This window comes from Sus scrofa, chromosome 9 (genome assembly GCF_054392235.1).
Source record: "Sus scrofa isolate SSC_HxYL_T2T_F1_AM1 chromosome 9, Sscrofa_HxYL_maternal_Yorkshire_Landrace_v2.0, whole genome shotgun sequence".
Lineage (NCBI taxonomy): Eukaryota > Metazoa > Chordata > Mammalia > Artiodactyla > Suidae > Sus > Sus scrofa.
In genome coordinates this window covers 141,651,265-141,665,364 of record NC_139391.1, presented here as the reverse complement: position 1 = coordinate 141,665,364, position 14,100 = coordinate 141,651,265, and the positions used below count along the sequence as shown (strand labels likewise).

Sequence of the window (14,100 nt, the reverse complement as noted above, 5' to 3'; positions counted from 1 at the left end):
GTTCTCTCCTATGATCATCGCTTATTTAAATCAGATCTAACTGTCTCACATGTGAAAATAAAGGGAGAGCCGGACACTGATGGAGAGTATCGTTAATGTTTTCAGCAGAATTACAAATATTCCTGAGGAATATTTGTTAGAAGTTCCCAAACAAGATTAATCATTTCTAGGTTTGTTTAGAGTTTTTAAACTCCTTTTTTTTCCCAAACAACTCACTTGAGAACAACTTCTATTAGGAGTTCCCCTGTGACACAGCGGGTTAAGGATCTGATGTTGTCGCTGAAGTGAATTGGGTCACCGCTGTGGCTCGGGTTCAATCGCTGGTCCGGGAACTTCCCCACACCATGAAATGTGGCCAAAAAAACCCAAAGAAACAAAATTTCTTTTAAACCAAGGGTCAGACTAGACAAATTGAGTGTGGGTTTCCTCATTTTGTCGTGACAATTGTCTGAACTTTTTAATGTTGGCCCGTAGTCACATACAGGGTAAAAATTCACAAGATCAATTCAAAATACGCTGATTTTTGAGGGGATCTGCTGCTCTCAGTCACGTCCGCTTGCGGGTTCTTCCCAGTCAAAGTGCTGCCCGGCAGCTGCTGTGTCTGAGCGGACCCTCCCTGGCGCCCCAAGCCCGGACTGCACCTGAGTCTGGCAGCGGGGAGCCCCTGGGTGCTGGCTGACCTGCCGTTGCCCTGTCTCGTCCAGGGAGCCTGCCCCTGGGGCCCGGCAGCCCCCGAGGTGTGGACGGGGTCCCGCCCATGCCACCAGAGGCAGAAGAGACCGTGTCCGTCGGCAGCTGCTTGGCGTCCGAGGACACCACGGAGGACTCCGGCGTCATCAGCTCCCCATCGGACATCGTCTCTCTGGACTCCCAGCATGACAGCGCCAAGTCCAAAGAGAAGTGGGCCACGGACCAGGAAGACTGCAGCGACCAGGACCTGGTGGGAACCCCGGGCCTGGGCCCCCCTCGGAGCCCCTCGTGGGACAGAAGCAGTTCTGAGACCTGGCCTCCCAGGTGAGTCCCGGGGCGGCCGGGAGGGGGCCTGTGCCAGCGGCGCCGGGGGGGCCAGCTGGGAGCCAGGCGCCCTCAGCGAGGTCGCCTACCCTGACCGGGGTCTGGTCATCCTAGGCGTCCAGCCGCTTCTACATCCACGGAGATTTGTAAATAACACCTGGTCTTGGCTCGTTTGTTTTCACGCCTTTTATAAATGGCCCCACATGCTGAGTGTACCTCTCCACTCAACCTCGCGTGTCTCAGCTTTATCCATGAGGATGGACGTGCTGTTAGTTCGCTTATTTATCCATTTTTTAATTAATAGACACCTTGGTGGTTCTGGTTTTTCACCACTGGCATCAATGAGCAAGTTGTACCTATGTCTCCATTTATACGGAGTTTCCTAAAAGAGAAATTATTAGACCTTCAGGAAGAAAAAAAAAAAACTCATCTTCAACTTTTTGGAATATTGGCAAATTGCTCTCCAAAATCTGGTGTGCGTGCCCTCCAGCCGGCCACTGCACAGCCACACCAGTACATGGGATGGGCAGGCATCTTAAGGGCTGTAGTCCGGTAGGGAGGCGCCGAATGGCATTTCGTGTGGCTTTAAAATGCAGCCCTCGGGTTAGTCAGGCTGAGCGTCTTGGAACATGTGCATCAGCAATTCCGTTTCCTCTTCCGCGAATTGTCTTTTCAGAGCTTTTTTGGCCACGCCCGCAGCTTGTGGACGTTCCCGGAACAGGAGCCAAACCCTTGCTACAGAGTGACCCGAGCTGCAACAGTGACAATGCTTGATCCTTAACCCCCTGAGCCACCAGGGAACTCCTTTCTTTTTTCTTAAATGGAATATTACTTCTCTTTTTAATGATTATTTTCTCCTCAGTTGGTTGTTTATACAAGGTCCCTAAGACTGTGGCTTGAATATAACTTTCAATTCAATTTTTGTTGAAAAAATTTGTTTTGTTTTGTTCTATAAAAATTGGAGTTCCCGCTGTGGTACAGTGGCATCTGTGGTGTCTCTACAGCTTTGGGTCGCAGGTTCGCTTCCTGGCCCAGCACAGCGGGTTAAGGATCCTGTGTTGTTGCAGCTGTGGCTGACCTAGGAATTCCATATGCTGCAAGGTGGCCAAAAAAAAAAAAAAAAAAAAAATTCTTTGACTTGAATATTGTCAAGTCAGTCCTTTTTCTCCTGAATGTATATGATATTTGAATATTTAAGAGATCCTACTCATACCCCAAAGGACTAAAGGTTCTCTGAATTTCTTATAAAACGTTGAGTTGCTTTCTCACGTTTGGGCTCTTGGAGTTCATTTTCAGGTGTGGCGTGAAGGAGGCATCTCTTTTTCCCACAGATTCCTACTTCCACGTTGGTCATGTATCAGGTTCCTATACACACCTGTCTGTCTCTTGAAGTCTTTCCCCAGACTGGTTTATTTGTTTATCTCTATGCTGTCATCACTCCTTTCTTCATCCTTGTGCAGAAAGGCAGGCTAATTCTCCCCAGCCCATCCTTTTTTTTTTTTTTTAACCTTTTAGATAATTTTAAGAACCAGCCACATCATGTTTTAGAACCATAACAGAAGTAAAATAGAATCATTTTTAAAGCGTAAGTCAATCCCAAAAATGAACGAATGCCTTTGTGTTTCTCGTGTTTAGTTTCAGCTTTGTTCACACGCGCTTGGTCGTCTTTATCCGGTTAGTGTCCCCGTGTGTCAGTGGTCTTCTGCTTGGGTTTATTTTTACCTGACGGTTCATCTTGAGTGTTTCCCAGGTGGCTGTACCCACCCTCTAGAAACGGTGAAGGATAACGTCATCGTAAGGACCGTCCCACGGCCAAGCTGGCATTTTATTAGACAGGAAGTTGCGAAGCTGGTGGTTGGCGCACTTTGTGTCTGCCCCACGTGGAATGCCTTGAGCTGGGGTGGCCTGGACTGATTGAGAGGGAACCACAGCTTTTCCTGCACCGTCCGTTGGAAATAAGGAGATGGCTTTACGCTTATCCTCAGGTCTGTTCAGGTGGTTAGGACTCCGGGCTGGCACACACCGAGCTCGATGTCTGAAACCGATCGGACCTGTCACCTCGGTGCCCACTGGCATTCAGATGAGGTGCCTAGTGGACTCCGCTGGTCCTGACCTGGATGGAAAATCTTGCCAATTTCTGCTCAAATACATCACTGGCCACGGCCAGGATAACCACGGGGTCTTTGGAAGCTGATGCTTTATCCAAACAGGGAGCCAGGTGTGTTTTCCTGCCCTGGTGTCTGGGATGCCACTGAAGCTGAGAGCAGCATGGATGGTGCAGGGAGGGGCATCTGGGCCCTGACAGGCCCACATGGGATCCCACGGCCACTGACGAGTTGCTGGGCCTTCAGGAGTCCTTTTGATGTTGCTGAGCCTCAAGTCGAGCTTACCCACATGCAGGTAATGCCTCCTACCTGTCTCAGGTGTGGGAGCTACCCAGCGCCCTGCACACGCTCCGTACCTGTTATGTAGCGGTTGGTGGGACCCAGCATCAGAGTCACCATGGCTCACGCAGGAGCCTGAGTGCCACGACTTTACGGCCGTTCACTGGCCCCCTCTGGGCTCCAGCGTCAAATGAAGGCGAAGATAATTTCTGAGCCTCAGCCCTGTCTGTGCTGTTGTTTGTCCCAGAGTTGGGATCAACCCTCAGCCCATTATTTGCATAGAATGACTGTAGTTGTTTGGGGGTTTTTTGTTGTTTTTATTTTGTTTATTTGTTTTTGGTTTTGTTTCTACAGCTGCACCTGTGGCATCTGGAAGGTCCTGGGCCAGGGTTCGAATTGGAGTTGCAGCTTCAGGCCTGCACCACAGCCTCAGCAACATGGGATCCTTAACCCCCTGGGCAGGACCAGCGGTCAAGCCCACATCCTCACAGAGACAACATAAGGTTCTTAACCATTAAGCTGCTTCTGGAACTCCTGTGTTGTTTTATTTAAAAAAAAAAAAAAAAAAAAAAACAAGGCTTATCCCCAGAGACAAATTAGACCTACTCAGAGACTTCAGCGTGGCGAACCCCATCTTAGTGTCCAAATGCGTAATTTTAATCAATCACAACATTAGTTAAAAGCATTCCCTACGGTGTAAAGCTGGGGTTCCAAACTCAGAGGCCACAGAGAGCGGTGGGGAGCACACGTTTTCTTTAAAGAGCATCCCACGCCTCCTGCCTCCTTCCAGCGGCTGCCCGGGGGCTCACAGACCTGGTGCGGCCGGGTTTTGAGGAGAAGCCAGAAATCTAGAATTTCATGTGAGGTCTCCCAAATTGTAAACCTTGGCAACCAAGTCAAACATTGAGGCCAAACGAAACACACCTGCATGTTGGGCGAGCCTGCTCCAGATGCGCACTCTACTGCCTGCTGGAGGCCTCGGCCTTCCTCCCGCACACTCGCACTTGCCTGCCAACCTGGGAGGGTCGCTGCAGCTGCTCTGGGATTTACTGCGATGTCTTTCTTGAAAAACATCTCTTCACAACAAACTGGGGAAGGGCTGTACTCCTCTCCTGTGCGAGGAGGATACAGAGTCTCTTACGGATTCTCAGCAAAGCAGCCTGTCTAAATTTTCTCCTCTGCATCGCCAGCTCTTAAAAATTCTATTCAAGTGCAGTTGACTTACAATATCATGTTAGTTTTAGGTGTATAGCACAATAATTCCAATGTGTGTGTGTGTGTGTCTGTACATATGTATATTATTCTTCAGACTCTTTTCCGTTATAGGTTATTACAAAATATCGAGTAGGGTCCCCTGTGCTGTGTGGCACATCTTTGTTGGTTACCTGTTTCCTCTAAGAGCCGTGTGTTTCTGTTCATCACAACCTCCTAATTTACCCTCCTCCCTTCCCCGTTGGCAGCCGTAAGTTTGTTTTCTATGTGGGTCTCTTTCCGTTTTGGAAATAAGTGCATTTGTATCATATTTTTAGATTCCACATGTAAGTGATATCATACCGTATTTGTCTTTCGCGGACTTAGTTCACTTCGTATGAGCACCTCTAGTTGCATCCATGTTGCTGCAAATGGCATTATCTTGTTCTTTTTACGGCTGAGTCATATTCCATCGTATATAGGTACCATGCCTTCTTTATTCTTTCAATGTCCTTTAGGATGAGTGTTCCCCCGAGGGGTCGTCTGGGAGATGCCATCCTATGGCGTCACCCCTGCAGTATCCCCCCCAAGGCGTCTACACACACACACCTCGGATCCGAGAGCTATCCTGGGCTTAATGAATGAAGGCCATCTGACTGATGTGCTCTGTGCAGAACGGGGCCTTGAGAGCCTGGCCAGCAAAGAGGCAGTGAAGGCTGCGGGGGGCAGGGTCCTGGGACAGAGACCGCAGCGTGATCCGCGATGGAGCGGACCGTTTCAGGTGTCTAGGGTGGCCAGGGGTCACGTTCGGGGAGATGAGGACCTTGCTGGGGGACTGGCAGCCCAGGATGGAGCTGAAAGGGTACGTGATCAGAGCTTCCGCTGTTCACAGAGGTGTGGCCTTGACCTTCGCCCCCTGGGCAGGGGCCCCAGAGATGGGAGCCCCATCTGGGAGCACAGGAGTTCGGTGAAGAGCAGCGGCGACTGAAACAGTAACCCAAGATGCGGTTTCTGCCCCCCACCCCCACCCCCACTCCCAGGGGAGACCGACAGAGGTGGGCGGTGGGCTCGCCCTGCCACCTTCAGGAGGGCAGGCCGCTTGAAGAGGACAGAACCCCGATCTCGGTGTCTGCGGCCGGGCCCTGCATCCAGCCTCCTGGCTCTGCCCGGTGCAGTTCTGACCCCTGGTTTCTGCAGCCGATTCTCAGGTGGCATCTGTGTCCCTACAAGGGGTGTTTTTCCTGGGATGGTTGGGGCCTGGCTGTGACAGCGAGGCCTCTCCATTCTCAGAATGCCCTACTTCCGAGGCTCAGGAAGCAGAGCTTACCCTTTGCCGTGACCAGCGAGGCGGCGTCTCTCCATGTGGGAGGTGGGTTCGGATGAATAAGGCAGCCGTCCCGACCGTCTCGGACACCCTCAGCTTGCAGACTCTCCACCATGGGGCCAGTCCCCAGCGAACAGAAGGAGAGAGAGAGAGTATGTGTGTGTGTGTGGCTTTCAGCCTTGCCAGGATGCCCTATCTTGCTGCCGCCCCTCTGCTCCTCCGGGGTTCATTAAGGACTGGAGGGGACAGTGCAGGCCCCTTTTGTGACCTGCGAAGACCCTAGTTTGTAAGGTCTGTAAAGTCTGAGCTTGCTTGGCTGTTTCTCTTTCTCTGCCGCCTGCTATTTCAAGGATTGCCAAGTCTTCCAGACTTCTTTGGCTGGCATTGCCTGGGGTACCCCTTTGACAAATTGGAGACAAGCACAGCTTGCTCCAGAGCTCCTGCCACCCGTCCAAGGAGAGCCTGTCGGGTTGGCCTCGGCTGAAAGCATTTTTCTTAAACTGTCATGTCCAGCGGCAAAAGGCACGGCTCCTGGTCACACACTGAATTTGAAGGCCCTGTGATGCCTGCTGCCATGGCTACCATTTCCTCAGGGGCAGGCTTGGCTGGGCTCCAGCTACCGTCCTGGCAGCCAAGATCGTGCATGGAAAAGTCTCAAGTATAAACACTGGTCTGCTGGGGAGGGTGGGGGGAAAGGGAACTCCCACGCTGTTAGTGGGAAGGGAAATTGGTGAAACCACTAAGGAAAACGGTGTGGAGGAGCCTCAGAAAACCAAAAATAGAGCTACCATATGATCCAGCAACCCCACTCCTGGGCATCCGTCAGCAGAAAACCATGATTCAAAACGATGCCTGCACCCCAGTGTTCACTGCAGCACTATTTACAATAGCCACGGTGTGGAAGCCACCTAAGTGTCCATCGACCCAGGAGCGGATAAAAATGTGGTGTATTCCACAGCTCGTGAGGATTCCCAACAAATCAAGTTTCTCTCCTTGTTCAGGCGACTGTCAGTAGTGCCTGGGTAGTGGAATATGACTCAGCCATAAAAATAATAGCAATGAAATAATAGCATTTGCAGCAACATGGAGGGACCTAGAAATTCCCTAAGTGAAGCTAGACAGTGAAAGACAAGCATCATATGGACAGATTTATATGTGGAATCTTAAAAGAGGATACAAATGGACTCATCTGGAGACGAGAAACAGACTCACAGACGTTGCAAACAAACGTACGGTTGCCAAAGGGACAGGCTGGGGAGGGATGGGCTGGGGTCGGGGACCAGCATACGCACACGGACATGCACAGAATGACTGGCCAGAGGGGACCTGCTCTAGAAAACAGGGCATTCTCCCCAATATTCTGTGATAATCCTTGTGGGTAAAGAATCTGAATGAGACTGGATGTGTGTACATGCCTAACTGAAACACTTCGTTGTACAGGCATTATCACAGCCTGGCAAATCAATTGTACTTCAATACAACCTAAGAAAATAATATAAGCAAAACATAAATATGTACCCCACACAAAAAAAGACGGGGGGAATGACTGGAGTATATGCTTTGGGTGCTGTGACCCCAAAACGATACATGCTTTCCATCAAGTCATTGGACTGGATCCAGTTGTAATTTTTCATCCCAAAGGAAGTCTACGCCCTCAAGTCACACTGGACCCTGTAAGTGGACCAGCAATGCCCAGAGTCCTCACCTGCACTTAGTACAAGTAAATAATCTCCTTTCGGGAAGAATTCGGCCATGCGCTGGTGACCTGTCATCCTAGGCGCCGGCACGCAGCCTCTGCACAGCCCTGCCCTGGGCAGGAGGGGGTCACCCCTGCCTACCTTTCCTGAGAGGTCTCTTTCCAGATGCCTGTTTCCTTCATGGAGGGCCCAGGCCAACACTCCTCATACTTAAAGAGCCATTCAGTGTGAAGGCCAAAAAATCCACGGTCAGACGGCCGGGCATCACATCGGCCCATCACTGGTAACGGTGCCCTTGGCCGTGATGTGACCTCTCCCTTCCAGTTTCTTGCCAGTGCAGCCGAGATCTGCAGCAACACAGCTTAGACTAGGGCCTGACATGTTGCCAGCCTTCGAAAACTGAGAGCTGGTACTGTTACTGTTGTTACTCTTGTTTACTGACAGCTGCCTGAGGACGGAAACTGGATTTGGGTGGGATCCTTATACGCTGCATCTATAGCTCCGATCAGCTGCCTCATTAAACTCCTTATAGCATCTTCACTCGAGAAGAAACCAGGCACACACGCGGACACGTATTTTCGCACAGAGAGGGAGATGGAAGAAGGGGCAGAGGGCTGTCGCCGCCTCTGCCTCCTCGGGGGCTGTCACGGTGGAGCTGGCGTTACTCCTGAACTCTTAATCCTGAAGGCGCCGGTCCTCTAATTGAGCAGCGTATCTACCTGTGCATCAACGCTGGGAAAGCCTCCATCCTGCGGTCCCTTTGGGGACCATTTGTTCCACAGGAATGCGATTAGAAGTAAATCAGAGAGATTGCATAAGTGGGTTTTTTTAACAGTAGGAGCGCACTAAAATCATGTGCAGAGCCTCAAAAGACAGAAACTGTAGCTTCTCCAGGGGAAGGGGGTCTCCCTGTACTGTCTACTGGCGTCCAGCCTTCACCTGGCAATCCCCGAGCGCCTTCTCTGCCCCCCTGGTCCCCGCGTGGCGGAGGTGAGGGCTGTGGGACTGTGCAAGTGAGAAACTGCGCTGTTATCTGCAGGGTGGGTGCTTTCCAGACACTGACGGGACAGAGAAAGCACAGGGCCTGGGGGGGGCAACGGGAAAGAGGCTCGGTTCTGGCTTGGCAGCCACGGAACTTTGGACCTAGAAGTCTATGGCCTGGGCCCATTTAGAGTTGTTTTAGACCTTCTAGAACTCTGCAACTTTGTAGCCATGGGAAGGAACTCCCTGACTGCAGCAGCCTTTAGAAACATTTTGTATATTCTAGAGCCTGAAACTTTTAATTATGGGAACTTTATAACCCTAGGAGCATGTAGAACCATTTTATAATATATTCTAGAACCTAAAACGTTGTCACTTTGTAACCACAGAAATATTTGGAAATATTTCATGCCTTCTAGAACCCTGCAATTTTGTACCTTCAGGAATGTTGTGCTCACAAGAGCATTTAGAAACATTTAAGACCTGAAACTTTGCAGTTTTGCTAACAAAGGGGCATTTTAAAACACTTGAGACCTTGGAGAGCTATGCCGTTGGGTATAGTGGCCACCAGCCACCTTTGGCTCCTGAGCGGCTAGCCCAGACCTAGGTGTGCTGTGTGATATATGCACCTAATTTAGTATAAAAAGTGCATCTTTTTACAGTAACTACTTGCAGAAATTCTGATAATAATTTGGGTTAGATGTAGGGCCAGAGTATACTAATTAAAATTAAGTAAAATTAAAGTATTTAATGAAAAGTAAGCTTGCTTATTACTTTTTGCCTTTTTTATTGTGACTACAAGAAGATTTTAAATTACATACGTAGCTCATATGACCTTTTTGGTTGGACACTTGTTCTAGAACTCAGACGCTTTGTGTGTAAAGGACCATTTGTAAATGGAATGAGGGTGTTAGGGCATGTGTGTCATCGACTGTGTAATTTCCCAGGCTTCTTGCCTTTAGTTTATCAAGTGATGGTTTTACAATCACATGGGTGGGTTTGGTTGTCCTCAGCAATTGAATTGCTACCTGAAAGGGCCATCTTTTTCCTCTCAGACTTTTTTTTTTCCTGCCATGGGATAAAGTACTTAAAGAAATTTTCCCGAGCCACATCAAAAGGGAAAACGACTTCACGTGCTGGAACGGCACAGAATCAGCCCATGGCCTTTTTTCCTTCTCAAAAAATGAAAAAAAAAAAAAAAAAAGCGCACCCATCTTCCCGGGCGCCAATTTGATGTGACTGCGGCCGTTCTCCCACGGTCGAGGTGTCGAGGCCATCGCCGGCCCCCACCCACCGAGGGCACCCGCCCTGCTGCCCTGCCCCCCCTCGCCCGGAGGCTTCCTTTATCCCTGGGTCAGGCGGCCGTGGGAGCCCCCTCGGGGTGAGGGAAGCTGCTGGTGGTGTCCATTCCTCCTCGCAGCTGTATCAGGATGTCTGCGCTGTTTGCCCTTCATTTTCTTGGTCTTCAGCCAAAGCAAAGTGTCAGTAAGAAACATATCTTCGACCGGGGAGTGTGTTGGGCGTGAGGAATGGTGCCTGGGAGCGAAGCATCAGCACCTGTTTACTAGAAGCTGGAAGGCCGTGCTTCTTGCCAACTGCGGCTCTTCAGAGACACGCCCTGGGGCCTTTCCCACTGAGCACGGATTCTCCCCTCCAAGCCCAGAGACCAAGAGCTGCAAGCTGGCTGTTAGAGGCAGAGAGGCATAGTTGTAACCCGTTAGCCGCCCTTTGAGGGGAAGTCGACGGGGTCAGTGAGGAAAGAAAGGCAAATTCTGCTAAATCCTCTCCTCCTGAAGCAGGACATTGGAAAGCAAAAGAGACACATCACCACTAGTTTTGGCTTTTGCCAGGTAAGCCATTAGCGCAGAAGCCAGAGCGTGGCGGCCCTGCCCTGTGTCAGGAGAGGAGCCGCTGCAGAAGCCAAGTGGTCACAGGCCTCGCCTTGCCCCTCCCCAGAGATGCTCGGCAGCTTTGGAAGAAGCACCAGCAGAGGACCAGGGCCGTGGTGGGCAGGCCTGCCTTCCCCCCACGCACTCCCAAAGCCACTAGCTTCTGTCATGTCATGTCCATTCCTGCCCCACCCCTGCCCCTGGGCCAGGCCCCAAGAACCAGGCCCACATTGGGCATCAGAGGCAAGGCCAGGTCGGCGGGAGGCGGGGGGGTGTCCACAGAGGGTGGGCTGAGCATCTGGGGCAAATCCATGATGCGTACAGGAGGCAGGCGGAGGAAAGGGCTGGGTCGGAAAGCTGAGCTACAGGGCAGAGAATTCAGCAAGGGAAGCCCGGACCTGGGCACGAGGGCCTGGACAGGAGGCGAGATGCAGGAGGAGGCTGGGCCAGAGCCCGGAGCCTGGGGCTGGGCCACGGATGCTCAGACCCGGTGACGAAGGCTGGAGCGGAGGGCAGGGGCCGGGAGGCGAAGGGCAGACTCGGGCCCTGAGCTGGTGCTCATTTAGGTTGTCACGGCCGGCTTAGGAGATCCCAGGGGTTGCTGGGAACCAGGTCAGAAAATACAATTGTGAACATAGTATGCCCTGCATATTGGGCGTGGTGTCGCCAACGTGTAAACGACTTTTCTTTTTTTAAATTTAACCTTTACTTTATGTTGGCATATCGTGGATTTGCAACGTTGTATTAGCTTCCGGTATAGAGCAAAGCGATCCAGTTGCACGCGGACATGCATCACTCTTTCCAGATTCCTTTCTTCCCACACAGGTTATCACAGAACGTTGAGGAGAGCGCTCCCTGTGCTCTACTCACTCCGGGTCCTTGTTGATGATCTATTTCATATGCGGAAGGTCTCTTGGTTAATCCCAAACTCCTAAATGTAGATACACCCCACCACGTTTCCCTTTGGTAACCATAAGGTTTTCTTCGAAGTGAACTACTCTTCAAAAAAGAATTCGTGTTCATTAGAGAACCAAAGCATCATTTTAAATGTTGCCCATTTAAAAAAAAAAAAATCACCTAATCACCCAAGCTGCTTTGTACCAAAATGAGCATCCTCTGAAAGAAAAAGGATGCGTTATTTGCCGTGATGCGTCCCTTTCAACACGTCGCCCTGGTTGGCGGTGGTGTCTTGCTCTCCGCCCTGTCTTTGTCCATTAACACGAGCTCCGTTTAGATCACCAGGAGTTCCTCGAGGAATCTGTTTCTTTTCTGTTTTTTTCTTTTCACACCGACACCTGCAGCAAATGGAAGTTCCCAGGCTGGGGGCTGAACAGGAGCTGCAGCTGCCAGCCTACACCACAGCCACAGCAACGCCAGATCTGAGCCGCGTCTGCGACCTACGCTGCAGCTTGTGGCAACGCCAGATCCTTAACCCACTGAGCGAGGCAGGGAATGAACCTGCGTCCTCGCCGACACTATGTCCGGTTCTTAACCCGCTGAGCCACAATGGGAACTCCGTATCCGTGTGTCTTGGTTTCTCCGCGAGACATGCGGGCTCGGGCACGGATCCGTCTCCATCCAGACGTCATACTCACCTTACTGCTGCTGCGACGGACGGCCAAGCCGTCGAGACCTCCCCAGGAGGAGGATGGAACGTGGTGCTGTTTATATTTTTTCCTCCACAGAATTATTTTCTTAAGGCAAATAATCAAAAGAGAGGCTAATGAACCAGAGTTCCTACAAAGTTCAAGCTATGTTTCTGCTTCTCGATACACACGTACACATTGCTTTCCAGTTAAAACCAGCAGCAACAAGCATGAGCGTCTCAGACCTGTTGAGCTTGAGAAGATTTTCTTTCTCTGGTTTAATATTTACAAAATAATAGTATCAGCGGGACTTTTAATTATTTTTAATTCTCATTAATATTCTGTTCCCACAGAACAGGTGACTTTGCATACTCTGAAAGGCAAATACTTTGACAGAAAGGTGTCTGTATACGTAATTTTGTTGGGCTGAGCTTTTTGTGCTTTAAACTAAGAGCCAGCATTTGAAAAGTGCAATTTTCCATTTCCAATACTCTATAAAATAAAGCACTTTCCATTTTTTCTGCCATATAGTTTACTGAATATTTGAACTAAATATATTTCAACCATCACATTCCATGGAAAAGAAAAACACAACTGTAATAATTGCAACAGGAAAGGCAGCCTCGCGTCTCCTGTGGTCGTTGTTAAAATAGGTCTCAACCAACCCTCTTGGTCTGACTTGTCGGAGGACATTAGCCGAGACGCGTCTGGGAACCACTTCCTAACTCCAAAGGGACACAGTTGCCAAGTACGAAGGACGCGTTCACTGGAACGCAAACTTTGCTGCGTGAGTGAGGGCGGTACACAGCCTAGTTCACGCCGCCTCGTCTGGGCTGACGAGTAACGATGGAAATTGGTCCTCCGTGTCAACGATCGGCAGAGAGGACCCTCGGCTTCCGCTGGACAGACAGTCGTCCTGCGTGCGTCTCTTCCCGGCCCAGCGAGCAGAGACGGGAGGCCTTGCAAAGGCAGCTGTCAGACTGTCAGGGCAGCATTCGTCTCCTGGGTGCTACGGTCCCAGGGACACAGATAAGGAAGGCCTGGGGGGGCAGGGGGCAGGGCTCCACCCTCAGCCTCTCGGCAGCCTCTGCGAGAGCAGCGACAGGGACGCTACCTGCCTTAGGAACCGCTCCCGGGGTTTCACACGGGGGACTCTGCGGAAGAGCCTCGTGTGGGGCCCGGCGTGTAAGTCTGCGCCTGGCACAGAGGGCGCTGCGTGGACCCCGCTCTGGGCGCGTCCTGTCCAGTCACAGCCCAGAGCGGCCCTGGGGGAGCACACGGGGCCAGGGGACGGTCACCACTGCCACTGCTGCCGGGAGGTTTGCTGTCGTGGCGCTCATCGCTGTGTACTGTGCGCACACACCACACACACACACACACACACACCATACACACACACCACACATACACACCAAACACACACACATACACACCAAACCCACACACACACCAAACACACACTCGCCACACACACTACACACCACACATACACACGCACCACACACACACACATGCACATACCAAAGACACGCACACACCGCGTAGATACGCACACCAAACATACATACCACACATATATACACACACAAACCACACCCATACACACACACCCTACATGTATACAGACGTGCGTCACACACATACACACATATCACACACCACACATACACACCACAGCACATACAACACACACACACACACACACACACCACCTATGTCTCGTCTCCTAGTTCCAAGGACGACAGTGGTCCAGTACCTTTGGAGCTGCATGAATCTGCTGAGTCCTTCCTCAGGTATCTCCAGAAAAGAGTACATTAAATAAATAGGAGCTAAATGAACGCTCTCCCTTCCTCCTCGGTCTTCCCTAGAAATGGAGAAGCTGCACCAGCCTCAGACGAGGGCGAAGACCTGTTTACGGCTGCACGGTTCCAGGAACCCCTCGCAGAACCGGATGGCGAGCTGGAAGGTGAGCCCTGGCCGCTGTCCCGGCGGCCGCCTGCGCCGCAGGCTGTGGCCCTGACCGACTCCAAGCAA

The 14,100-nt window shown here is 51.1% G+C and overlaps 1 protein-coding gene across 13 annotated transcripts in view; it reads left to right on the top strand.

Moving 5' to 3' along the window:
• Nucleotides 1-14,100, top strand: part of COBL (cordon-bleu WH2 repeat protein) — a 239,997-nt gene that overhangs the window by 210,620 nt on the left and 15,277 nt on the right. For all 13 annotated transcript variants that reach the window (XM_084978577.1, XM_084978570.1, XM_084978574.1 and 10 more), the window contains 2 exons: nucleotides 705-1,014; nucleotides 13,935-14,032. In XM_084978577.1, the coding sequence (XP_084834703.1) occupies nucleotides 705-1,014; nucleotides 13,935-14,032 (408 nt within the window). The remainder of the gene's footprint in view (nucleotides 1-704; nucleotides 1,015-13,934; nucleotides 14,033-14,100) is intronic.